Source organism: Erpetoichthys calabaricus, chromosome 5, assembly GCF_900747795.2.
Source record: "Erpetoichthys calabaricus chromosome 5, fErpCal1.3, whole genome shotgun sequence".
NCBI lineage: Eukaryota > Metazoa > Chordata > Cladistia > Polypteriformes > Polypteridae > Erpetoichthys > Erpetoichthys calabaricus.
The window spans coordinates 216,899,644-216,912,721 of record NC_041398.2 but is presented as its reverse complement, the minus strand read 5'-3'; the positions used below and the strand labels follow the sequence as shown (position 1 = coordinate 216,912,721).

Sequence of the window (13,078 nt, the reverse complement as noted above, 5' to 3'; positions counted from 1 at the left end):
TTTGGTATCAACTTACACTTTAAATAATACACAACTAGTGTGCAATTAATTTAACAATAAACTACAATCCCCCAAATGTTAAAGTTGACAATGCTGCTAATACTACTATCTTGGTTGAACAAGCTAATCTTGTTCTATGCATTTATATGTTAAAGAAAGTCAACATCAAGTCATTAACAAGGCATCAGACATTGAGACTATGAAGTGAGCTGATCTAAATTATTATGCAGAACATTTTAGAATTTATTTGAATGTTGTATAATAATGTGTCCTGGTTTTTTCCAAATTTTTATTGATCAATTTTAGTGTTTACCAGTAAACAAAATAATGATTAAAACAAAAAGGTTTGCTTCTGCTATTTGTATGATAACTCCATGGTGAAATTTTCCACTAAGTGGATCAGTGATACAATGCTGTTATTGACCATGATTGGAAGACTTTTCAAGGTTTATTTTGTTTTGATGAACACTGAATAGGCATGAGACATATCAGGTAGCATGGCTGCTTCACAGCACTTGGGCTCCAGCTAAGACTCTAATTTGAATGCTTACCCAGTGTGTGGCATTGTCTTTCTCACACAGTTTGACATGATTTTAGTTTAATTAGCAAGGGTTCATATATGCATGTACAGTATATGTGTATGTCCAGTTTTTAATAATGACTGTACTGTATATACTTGCGTATAAGTCGGGTCTTGAAACCTGAAAAATTGATGATAAAATCAGACCCCGACTTATATGCCCATTCAAAAATACAACACTTAATTTTATTTATTTATTTATTTATTTTTTTTTTTACAACTTCTTGCTTAGTCCAGTCTCGCACAAGTTTCTCAGACACATCAAACTTTGTTGCAGCAGCGCAGTTACCAATTTCTTTCGTCACTTCAATGACTTTTAATTTAAAACCAGCTTCATATATTCTTCTGACTGAATGCTCCATCGTAGATAAGGGATGCTCTTACAATAAAGGTGTACAAGGGTGTGAAATACAAAAAACACTAAACAGTGCAAATGTCACTTCGGAATAGTTTGGGTATTACCGTGTAGTCACGAAGGCACAATGCATAGAAAAAAAAGGCAGTGTGCTCCGTGGTTACTCTCTCAGGTACAGAAGCGTATTAGGGCCATGGAGAAGAAAATAAAAATATGGACACAGTGAAGAAAAAAAAAGTATATGTTGAAAATAAAGTCAAGGAGAGGAAGAGAGAAGTCAGTTTAAGAAGCATGTACCAAGTAACATGGGTCAGGCAACACTTAACACAAAGCATTTAATGTTACTTATGACGGGGTTTGAGAAAATCTAGTACTTTAAAATGACTTTTATGATGTTCTACTTTAATGACAAAATAAACTACTAGAATAAATTCAACATGTCGACTTTATTCTTGACATAAGCGTCGAGATTAAAATGGAAATGCCAAGAATAAAGTCGATGTGTCGACTTTATTCTCGACATACACTTTTTTTTCTTCACTGTTCTGAAGTGCATGTGGTATGGCTGCTTAGCAATAGTTTCTACTTTGTGCATATTGTCTTAATTTGATTAGCTAAAGGTCACCACAACAGAGTATTTATAAAGCAGTGTTACAAACTGAACAAGAAACAAACTGAAGTCTCAGGCCAGCTCCAGTCTAGTCTACAATCTAATAAGGTAACTCTTTTTTTAGTCAGTGCTTTCTGATTTTTTTTTCTTTCATCTCTGTTTCAGGCACTTGCAGATTTGGTACATAACCACCTGATGTCCAGAGAGTCCTGCTCCAAGCAGTTAACACTACGATGTCCTCTTTGTATGAATCCTGTTTGTGGGCAGACTAAAGCTTTTTTTGCAAGCCAGAAGCATTGACAACGTATAGTAAAATATGTGTGAAATAGACTGAAATAAGGCCTGAAGCATATCGTCAATGATATACTCCCTTTTTTGCCAAAAGTGTCTTTAACAACTGAAACTTTTTTTATACTTTTTTTTTTTCTGTATACACTAGGAAGCTGCCTTAAGTCTTGCTGTGATCACCTTAATAGGAAGACTAAGTTTACTGATGGGAATAAAATATTTATTTTTTTTACTTGCCGCCTGACCATTGAGTGGCAGTGTTGTAAAGAAAATCAACTAGGATGCATAGCAGACATCTTTTAAACACTGGATGACGATCTGGTTAACAGAGGAATCATGGCAAGCCGATAAGCATTGTATGATGAGGACATGAAATCATTTCTAATATAACTGACACTGAATAATTCACTGGAATAAAATCAAGAATCTCAAAATAAAATAATTTACTTGACCTTTCTTTATACTGTACATGTAGTAAAGAAGGTTCTTCTGTAAACATGTATGCTGTGCATAAAGTTCAAACAGCAGTATGTACTGGTGCTATTTGGAACTCAATGTCAATGCCTTAGTTTAAATGATTTTTGTATAACATGTTTTGACAATGTATCAAGTATTTGATTTTTTTTAATTACTATTTGTTTAGATTGCAGAAATCATTGTTTGAATGTTTAAATCACCACAAACACCCGTGTGAAGAGTGTGTATGTATACAGTGTATAATATATATATAAAGGATTATGTTAGGGGTATGATTTTTATTCTAGCTCAGATAACAATTGTGAGATACAGCAGTGTAATGATTCAAACTGATGCCTTATGTTTTCAGACTCCTGGGTTCAATCACAGCCTGTGAAGTTTGCACACACTGTCCCGGGTTGTCTGGGTTTTTTTCTCAATACACTTGTTTCAACCTGCAAATCTTTGAACTGTGGGAGACACTGGCTGTCAGCCTTTCAGTCAGGTTATGACATGGGACAAACTAGATCAGAATCTACAACTCCTGAAATTTGTTGTAGTTGTCAGATGTTCCTGCTTCAGCTAGTTATCAAGAATGCAATATATTAAGAATATTTTATTTTTGAATAGAAATCTGTTTTGAAGATGAACAGCAGGCAGACAAAATGTTTAGCACTACTGCCTCATGGCAAATTGAGCATCCTAGGTTTGATTCCTGCACCTCCTGAATTTACTGTCTCTGTGGAGTATGGACATTCTCCTCATTGCTTGTTCTCCCACATCCTCAAAGTTGTGCTTGTTGGCTTAATCAACAGTTCTAAATTTGGCCCATTTGTGTGTGTGTGTGTGAGAGAGAGAGAGAATGGGTCCTTGCGTGCAGATCTTCCAAGATAGGCTTCAGCCACCAGCAACCCTGAAATGCAGTAAGCGTTATGAGAATGTTATATCATTGTGAATTACAAAATCTTAATAAATGTTCTTGCCTCTTATGTCTGCTAAGTATAAGGGTGGTTTTCAGCATATGTAAACGTGTGTTATTATTATGTTTTCATTTTTTGAATTGTGAATTTTTTTTGCAATTTATGATTTTCTAAAGGAGTCTCCTAAAATGTCAAAAAAAAGCAGTGAGTCAGTTTGTTTACTGCTTTGCAGATTTTTAGCCAATGGTTAAAACTTAAAATGCACATGTACACATCAGTGGCACTCTTTTATTGCCACTACAGCAGCTACAGTTGTTAATTGTAAGCTTTCTGTTACTTAGCCAATGTATTGCTTAGCTCCCTGTTTTATTAATTTCTTGTGCAAGTTTAAAATCACCCCAGCACTGGATGAACGTGAGTTGTGCTTCAATAATGGCCTTTGTTAAGGATGGCAGTGACACTTTATCTTGCCTCCTTTATATGGTATGCATGTTCAGAACTGTTTAAGTACTGCTTTCAAATTTATCTAATGCTGGTAACACTAGACAACAATATTTTCCAAAATGTTTGCTTCCCGAATACTTCTTTAGTGACCATGATAGACAGCTTCAAGATGAATACAGCTATAATTTTAGATTGAATGTATCACATAGGAATTTAGAGAAACGTGAAGTTAACTCTTATTGAATTTAGTGTGTTTAAACGCGTAATGTTGCTGACACATTGCATTAGTTTAATTGAGTTCAAAATGTTTTGCTGCTGATTTTCATTTGCATTCAGAATCTGATGCTTCTTGTTTCAGTGCCTGACAGTAGTCAGCCAGCAATGAATAATTCCATTTGCTCTGATACAGCTTTTTCATTGTTGCAATGTTACTGACTGCACTAAGATTAGCAGGCAAGAAATCCAAGTGGGAATGCAGAGAATGAGTCTTTAGCAACATGTCGCACTTCATGGTTTTGTATGACTGAAGCATGTTGTCATTCAGTTAAATGTGGTGTGGAGCTCTGTAGTTGCTAAGCAAATTCTCAGAAACATCCTTTAATGCCTTCCATGTGTCATTGATGATATGTCTGATTCGTGGACCACATAAAAGGCATACTTTAATCTTGGCATCAATTATTTTTAAAAACATTTGTCTTAAATTTCGAAATCCTTCGCCTTCCTTATTCAGTGCTTTCACAAAATTTTTCATTATTTCAAGTCTTATATGAAGAGGAGGCAAAAATATTTTTTTTGGGATGACAAGTGCTTTATGTGCCAGTTTTCATTCCTGGAACCAAATGTTTATGGAGCGTCCAGTTCTTTATCATGCAATGAAAATCTTTAGCATGGCTGTCCCTTTCGCAAATGAAGCAACAGAACTTGGTATTTCCAAGCTGCATTCCTAGTATCAGTGCCACTACTTTTTGATTGCCACAGATGTTCCAGTTGTAGTTGTACTGTATGTGTTTCAACTACAGTTCCGTGTTTTGCTAGGTTTCTTTCATGTGTACTGCATAGCCAATATGTATTGAAGGGTGAATGCTGCCATTATGTAATGAGAGCTTTTAGTTATAAATGAATGCTATACCCAAAAATGATATACTGTATCCTTATATGTTACTTACCCCATGTAGTTTGTGGTAATAGTCGAAAAAAATATTAAGTTCTGTTTTCCTTCAAGAAAGGAGAGAGAGTTGTATGATATAATAGAAGCCAATAGTAACCAGTGCTGTTCAATAGCAAAAGATGTGACAAGCATCCTAAAAAAAAAAATCTCTTTAGTCAAGAGTCCTGTCTTCAGTCCAAAATGTCAGTCCCATGAGACTTTAGTTTACTGTTTATGAATATTCTGGAAATAACAATACTTTAGCAATAAGATTCTAAAAGTATTATGCATACAGCTGCATAAGTAATGTGTGGTATATGTGACACAAGTAACATGAGATTTTTTTTTCTTTTTTCCATGGACGTATAAAAAATATATATTTTTTGGGTAATGTAGTCCTGTAACAGTGACAAATCAATAAAAAGCCCCCCAATCCAGAACTGGACTAAACAAAACAGCCTATTTTGTGGACAGCATATTAGTAGACTTCAAATATGAGAGGTAATTACAAAAAGGTAAATAAAGTGAAACATGATAGGAAAGTTTTCAATTTGATTTTTGTGATCAGTAGACTAAAATCCATAACATATTATTGAGGAAGCAAACTCTTCATTGTCCTGTGTAAATGGACACAATTTTAGACACCTGTGTTGCCAGCTGTTATGTTTTTGTGGATTTTGCACTAAATAAACATCACAAGTATAATAAAATGGTCCTTGGTATGCTTCACACTGTACCTGACAGGCTAGGAACAGAAAGTCTTGTTAGGCAAAGAGTTTAGTAAACTTTATATGTTGTATAAATTTCTTGCTTTGGCATGTTCGGTCTTCTGACAAAATACAATTGTAAATATAGTAGCATACAAATGTTTGGGCACCCTGGCTTAAAATGTCTGTTACTGTCAATAGTTAAGTGAGCCGAAGATGAACTGAAGTTAAAGATGACACATTTCTTTTCACCATTTTATGTAAGATTAGTGTATTGTTTTTGTTTTATACAATTGTACAGTGACAAAAAGAAAGGAGCACCATGCAAAAGTTTGGGCACCCCAAGATATTTGAGGTCTCATTTCTTCATTAGCTGGTCAAGGCTATGGCTTGTTCACAGTCCTCGTTGGGGAAACCCCCCAGTGATGCAATTGCAAAGGTGTGTAAATGTTCTGACTCCTCAAACTTTGGCCCAACAATCAGCAGCCATGGGCTCCTCTAAGCAGCTGACTAGCACTCTGAAAGTAAAATAATTGACGCTCCCAAAGCAGGAGAAGGCGACAAGAAGATAGGAAAGCATGTTCAGGTAGCTGTTTCCTGAGTTCGTAAAGTTATTAAGAAATGGCAGTTAACAAGAACCCTGGAGGTCAAGTTGAGTTCTGGAAGACCAAGAGAATGAACATTCTGAAAGAACTGCTCCTTGGATTACTAGGAAGGCAAATAAAAAAAATCCCATTTGACTGCAAAAGACCTTCATGAAGATTTATCAGACTCTGGAGTGGTGGTGCACTGTCGTACTGTGCAGCGACACCTGAACAAATATGACCTTCATAGTAGAGTCGGCAGAAAAAAAACCTTTCCTGTGTCCTAACCACAAAATGCACTGCCTGAAGTTTGCAAATGAACATCTGAACAACCCTGATGCTTTTTGGAAACAAGTACTGTGGACTGATCAAAAAAGAACTTTTTGGCCACAATGTGCAAAGATATGTTTGGCGAAGAAGGGTGCCGAATTCTAGGAAAAGAATGCGCCTCCAACTATTGAGCATGAGGGTGGACTGATCAGGCTTTGGGCTTGTGTTGCAACCACAGGGAACATGTCATTGGTAGAGGAAAGAACAGATTCAAATAAATACCAGCAAATTCTGGAAGCAAACATCACACCATCTTTAAAAAAAAAAAAAAAGTTGCGGTTAAAAGATAAATGATTTGTAATGCATCGCAAAATCTACAACAGAATACCTCAAGAGGCACAAGCTGACAGTTTTGCCATGGCCTTCACACTCCCCCGACCTAAACATCATTGAAAATCTGTGGATGGGTCTCAAAAGAGCAGTGCGTTCATGGCGGCCCAAGACTCTTGCAGAATTAGAAGCCTTTTACAAGGACAAATGGGCAAAAATACCCCAAGTAAGAACTGAAAAACTCTTAGCTGGCTGCGAAAAGCATTTACAAGCTGTGATGCAGTACTTACCAAAGGGAATCTTACTAAGTACTGACCTGGTTGGGTGCCCAAACTTTCGCTTCAGGCCCTTTTTATTTTTTGGTATTTTGTACCTGTGAATGAAAGAAATAAAAATGTAATCTTGCTTAAAATACTAAAGAAATGTGACATCTTTAACTTTATTAATTTTGGTGATCAGTTCATCTTTGGCTCACTTAACTATTCACAGTAATAGCCATTTTAAGCAAGGCTGCCCAAACGTTTGTATGCCTCTGTATATAAAATGTATTAGGAGATCAATAGTGTCCAAAACATGACATAATTTGTTAAAAGCAAAGTTCATCATGATAGAAAATATTGCCTTAGATGTCACTCCAAATTCTCCCAAAGTGCGCATTTGTGCTTTGCAGACGGGGGGCTTGGCCATTCTCAAAGGTTCCACTACCTTTCTCCTCCATAAACTACTCCATAAACTCTTGATTACTCATTCTAGTTGTTCAGTAAGAATTAGGTGCCAGTCCTATCCACTTAATTCATCCAAAATAAATAGACGATGTAATTTTTGGAAGAATTAAGTGGTGTAGCAGTTGAGGTTCTGATCCACCTCTTGAACCCTCAGGTACCACTCCAAACACCAGGTGAAAGTCCAAGACTTCTTTATTTTCTTATAATGCAGTGCACCAAGCACCCTCCACACCACACTACTCATATAAATATTACAATTCTCTCAATACTCACTCCTCCTCTCCCAGACACTTAGCCACCCTACCTCCCAGCTCAGCTCAGTGTCTGGGCTTTCCCAGAGTCCTTTATACCCCCTGACCCGGAGGTGTTTCTGTTCCATTACCCACAAGTCCTTATTCCTTCCGGGTCAGGGTAAACAGTCCTTATCTTCAACCCGGGAGCATGTCGTTACTTCATGTCATGGGATTATGATGCACTTCTGGGTTATAGAGCATATATGAGTCCATGAGCCTCCCTACAGTGACTCCCGGTGGTCCCCAAGGTATCCAGCAGGGCTGTGTATAAAAACTACATAGTCCATGAGGCCCTGCTGGAATTCGGGGCCCATCCATGCTGTCGGGAGAGCTCCTCCTGGGGGCGAGGGCCGGAAACTCTCTCTGGGCTGGATGGCCTGTTCTTATCTCCATCCATCCATCCATTTTCCAACCCGCTGAATCCGAACACAGGGTCACGGGGGTCTGCTGGAGCCAATCCCAGCCAACACAGGGCACAAGGCAGGGAACCAATCCCGGGCAGGGTGCCAACCCACCGCAGGACACACACAAACACACCAAGCACACACTAGGGCTAATGTAGAATCGCCAATCCACCTAATCTGCATGTCTTTGGACTGTGGGAGGAAACCCACGCAGACACGGGGAGAACATGCAAACTCTACGCTGGGAGGACCCGGGAAGCAAACCCAGGTCCCCAGGTCTCCCAACTGCGAGGCAGCAGCGGTACCCACTGCGCCACCATGCCGCCCATGTTCTTATCTCGATTGTTTTAATTTGTTTTATATTAACTTCCAGTTGCTTTATGGTTGGAGGCGACTGGTGAACCATCACCGGGCCAGGACCTTGCACCACAACTGTTTTCACGATTCTGTCAGCAACCTGTATACAGATAAAGACACATAGCTTAGAAATCACAATACTAAACTTGTATTTCCCAGCATTGCAAATTTGATACGGCAGCAGCAAGTCCTGACTCCAAAGAAGTGTCATCAGCAGATTTAAATGTGTGATCTTAGGACATGCATGCATATGTGATGAAACTAAAGGAAAGCAACCATCAGCCGATGTTTGTAACTAGGTTTTAAAATGCTAAAACCCCTAATATACTAAAGATGTGTTCACTACTCTCAAGTCATTTTCTATTTTTATTTATGGCTACAAGCAATGAGGCAGGAGGTACCAGCGCAGCTGATGAGCTTTACAGATAAAGGGCATTCTGTGCAGCACAGTCTACTTTCTGATTTGCCGTCTGGGAAAGGATTGTATCATTTTCTTCAGAAGGCTGCTGAAAAACGTCTCGACTGTAGAAACAACGAATCTGTGATTGTTCTGAAAGCCCCCAAGACATTTACAGTAGCTTGGTATACAGAGCTACATTCGGTTCCTAAATTGAATGTGTCTCTGTTTCTTTTCTTTTTTCAGGAAATAAACCATGAAATACTCTGAGACAGAAAGCCTGCTGGCAGGTTAAAAGTGGCTCCGGTGACTTTGAAAGGACGGCAGTTGCCAGCTTTGTCAATGACATAGCTAGTAGAAGAGTGTGTGGCTCGTGAGTGGTGACAATTCTGGAGCAATTTCTTTGATTTCCGTCTTTATTTATTTTTTATTTCATGGTCTTTTGTTATTAGTTAAAGCCAGCATGAATCAAGCAAGACTAATTCAGTGCTAATGTAAAGAGATGCATTTCTATTTATTTATTTTAAATTTGAGTCTTTGCTGAAATGAGTATTGCTTTTTTAATATGTTGCATTTACTATGTAGAAATAATCCTGACAAATGGAAAATGTATCAAACTTAGATTGCTAGACAGCTCTTCCATAGAAGCAGGTGTTCAAATGCTATTGGAAAATTAATATATCTTAAGAGGATTGTTGTATATTTTCTTCTTTGTTTATCCTATCAAAACCTGAAACATAATCCATAAATGTGTTAATGTCTGGTAGTAATGTTGTGATTTTCAGACATAGCCTACATTTTACAATAGAGGGAAATTAAGTTGAGACACACTGTCAGTCAAATAAAGGTGTTGGGAAGTGGTAGCACCCCACTGGCAGTTTAGCTGAATAGAAGTCAATTTCAATCACATACAGCTCATCAGCCCAAGCACATGCTGACAGTTTAGTTCCAAATTTCTGCACAATCGATAGTTTATAAAACAGGCTTATACTTTCCTTGACAATTTTTTTTTTCTTTTCTTTAATGGTAATGTCCAAGGGTTGTGTTAGGCAAGTAAAAGTGCTCTTCAAAAGTAAAACCATTCCCTGCTTAGCGTGTAAAGTAGATTCTACATGATGTAACATCAGAGATATATGCTATAAATTCAGATATCTCTTACTAGCTATTTCTGACAATGAAAACAGTTACGGCTAAGCTCCCCGTGGTTTCAAATATACCCAATGATGTACTTGAGCACATCATCAGTGATTTTAACTGGGGTCATTCGGTGTTTCCAATTTCAACACTCTCTCCCAGGCGGCCCAGCCAAGAGTGATCAGGTCCCAGTTTGTGTCCACAGCTCGCTCCTCTTGATCCCCAGCCACCCTGAGGCCTTCTGTGCTGCCTCCGTGGTGGTCCTGATGGCCTGTAGGCCTTGAATAAGAACTGAGCTTCAGAGCTTCTGCAGCCAACCTCTACTGGGCCATAATGTGCCCTCCACCCTGTCTGCACCACCAAGTATTCATATTGGTTTGGTTCTTTTCATTTGCCTCTTCCATCCTCTCCTTCCGCGGAATGACTACCCACTTCATTGAGTATGAAATAAACACTGTCTAGTCTGAGAGTTGTCTCTAAGATGTTTCCTGGAGAGCAAAGCTGTTTCCCCACGTCTATCATCATCTGACAGTCATGTGCTGCTCCAAATAGTCCTACTCTTGCTTTTGGTTGAGGGGCTGGCTTCTCTCCCGCCCAGACAAATTAGATCAGCCTTGTTGCTGATTGAAGGTACTTTGCATCTTTGATGCTGCCGATTGTTTCTGTGATTGTCCGCAGAACCTGATTTTGTCACCAACAATAGCAACCTTGCCCCAGTGCTTTGTTTCAATAGCTGGGTATCCAAAGTTCCTCTTCTGTGACACAAGTGGCATGTTGGTGAATCAGCCTTGCCTGAATAGATGTCAAGAGGTTAGATGGGCTTGGGAGCATGTCACACACTGACTGGACAAGATACCTGATGTGGAGAGGCTGAGCCTGACACAGCTCGGACCAAAAGATCTTTTGGCCTAGTGCCTGATCCCATTTTGTCCATGTGTCTGTCTCTTCCTGGACTTCCTGTTTGCTGACAATTCATTCTGTAGGCTTGGTTTGAGTGAGCTGTTGTAAAGCTGCCAAAACCTGATCGGCCAGATGCCACTGTCCTTACCCAGGGCTCTGTACCACAGCCATAGCTCTGCCTGATACACTGCTTATTGTGCTTTTCATTTTCTTCCTGTTAAAGCTGATATCAACAAGACAAAAATTCACCCAAACAAGAGAATCTTCAAATGCTTCTTAAACATATTGAAGGATTCACAATTTTTGAATGGAGGTGGGCAGCTTGCCACCAGCTATGAGCTACAATGAAAGGAGTCTGGATTGAGATTTAAGGCCACACACAGGTGGCATCAGCAGACGCTGTTTACAAGCATACCTGAGTGGGTGACAAGGCGCATAGGACCTCATGAGTATCACCGTATATATGTAGGTTCTGATCCATTGACTACCTTGTAGGCAAGCATCAGGGATTTGATCTCAATGCATTCTGCTACAGGGAACCAACATAGTGATTGCAAACAAGAAGTGACATATGTCCATCTTGACTGGTTGAACACCAGACATGCCTCAACATTTTTGATCATCTGAAGTGTCTTGGTAACACATGGCAGCACTCTTGCCAGCAGACAGTTGCAGTAGTCCAGACATTATGGCTTTGGTCCAGGAGTTATGCTACATGCACTGTCAAATATGGTCTGATTTTGCAGATGTTGTATAGAATGAGTCTGCAAGACCAATTTGCAACATGGTCAGTGAAGGACCTTTGGTCATCGATCACCACCACAAGGTTGAATACTAATATGACGGGTGATAGTGAGCCAAGCTGAATTGTTGGTTGAGCAGGGATAACAAGGAGGTCCGTCTTTGCCAGGTTGAGCTGAGGATGGTGCTCATTCATAAAGGGTGCAGTACCAGTGAGACATGCAGAGATCCCTGCTGATACCATGTGGTCCTCTGGAGGGGAGTGGCAGGTACAACATGCAACTAACACTGATTTGAGAAACCATGGAATTGGATTATAGGGTCTGGTGAAGTAGTGTATAAATAGAAAAGGTGAGGACCCACACCAATCCTTGGTGTACTCCTGTGCTTTCGTGGTGCACCTTTGATATCTTTCCTTGCCATGACACACAGTAAAATCTACCTAAGAGGTAGGACTCAATCCCCTAAGGGCTGTTCCATTCATACCAAGTTCAGAGAAGGTGGCAAGGAGATTCTGATTGTTGACTACCATTTTGCTGATCTAGCACAAGTGGGCATCCTTCTCTTCTGGTGCTTTGTATAAGCCGTTAATGCTTAAGGATTTCAGTCACAATGATATCTCAATAGATGGGTAACATTGGCCTCAGCATGATTCCTGAAAGAATAAAATTAGTAGAATCAGTAACAGTTCATAATGATTACCAAGCTTTTAATATTAAACAAATAACTAAAAAAAGTAATTTACATCAACTGTATATATTTGTATACAATGTTGAACATACATATATTCATTCAGTAACTAGTTAAATTGTCAACGTGTGTGAGTGTGACCTGCAATATAATGGTACCTTGCCCAGGGTTGGTTCCTGCTATGTACAGTGCCTTCAGGAAGTATTCGGATTTTTTCACATTTTTCACATTATGTTGTAGCCTTATGGTAAACTCATTTAATTTATATTTTTTTAACTAACACTCAATAAACAGAATAACCAAGCAAAAGCAGAACTTTATGAATTTTTGCAAATTTAAGAAACATAAAAAACTGAAATATCAGTTTGTCACAAGTATTCAGACCCTTAACTTTGACACTTGAAATTTGAGTCGGATGCATCCCAGTTAATTAATCATCGTTAAGAAGTTTTCACACCTTGTTTGGAGTCCACCTGTGGTTAATTCAATTGACTTGACATGATTCGTAGAGGCACACACCTGTCTAGAGAAGGTCCCACAGCTGACAATGTGTAGCAGAACAAAAACCGAGACATGAGGTCAAAGGAATTATCTGCAATGCTTAGAGACAGGATTCTGTTGAGGCTTAGATCTGGGAGAGGCTACAAAAAATGTGTGGAGTTTTGAAGGTTCCCAAGAGCACAGTGGCCTCTCTGATTCTGAAATGGAACAACTTTGGAACAACCACACCTCTTCCTAGATCTGGC

At 39.0% G+C, this 13,078-nt stretch overlaps 1 protein-coding gene across 1 annotated transcript in view; it reads left to right on the top strand.

Moving 5' to 3' along the window:
• The window catches only part of fech (ferrochelatase), a 59,180-nt gene extending 55,869 nt beyond the window's left edge, over positions 1 to 3,311 (top strand). The window contains exon 11 of the mRNA XM_028802532.2: positions 1,711 to 3,311. Within this exon, the coding sequence (XP_028658365.1) occupies positions 1,711 to 1,845 (135 nt within the window). The 3' untranslated portion in view covers positions 1,846 to 3,311. The remainder of the gene's footprint in view (positions 1 to 1,710) is intronic.
• Positions 3,312 to 13,078: the final 9,767 nt, after the last annotated feature.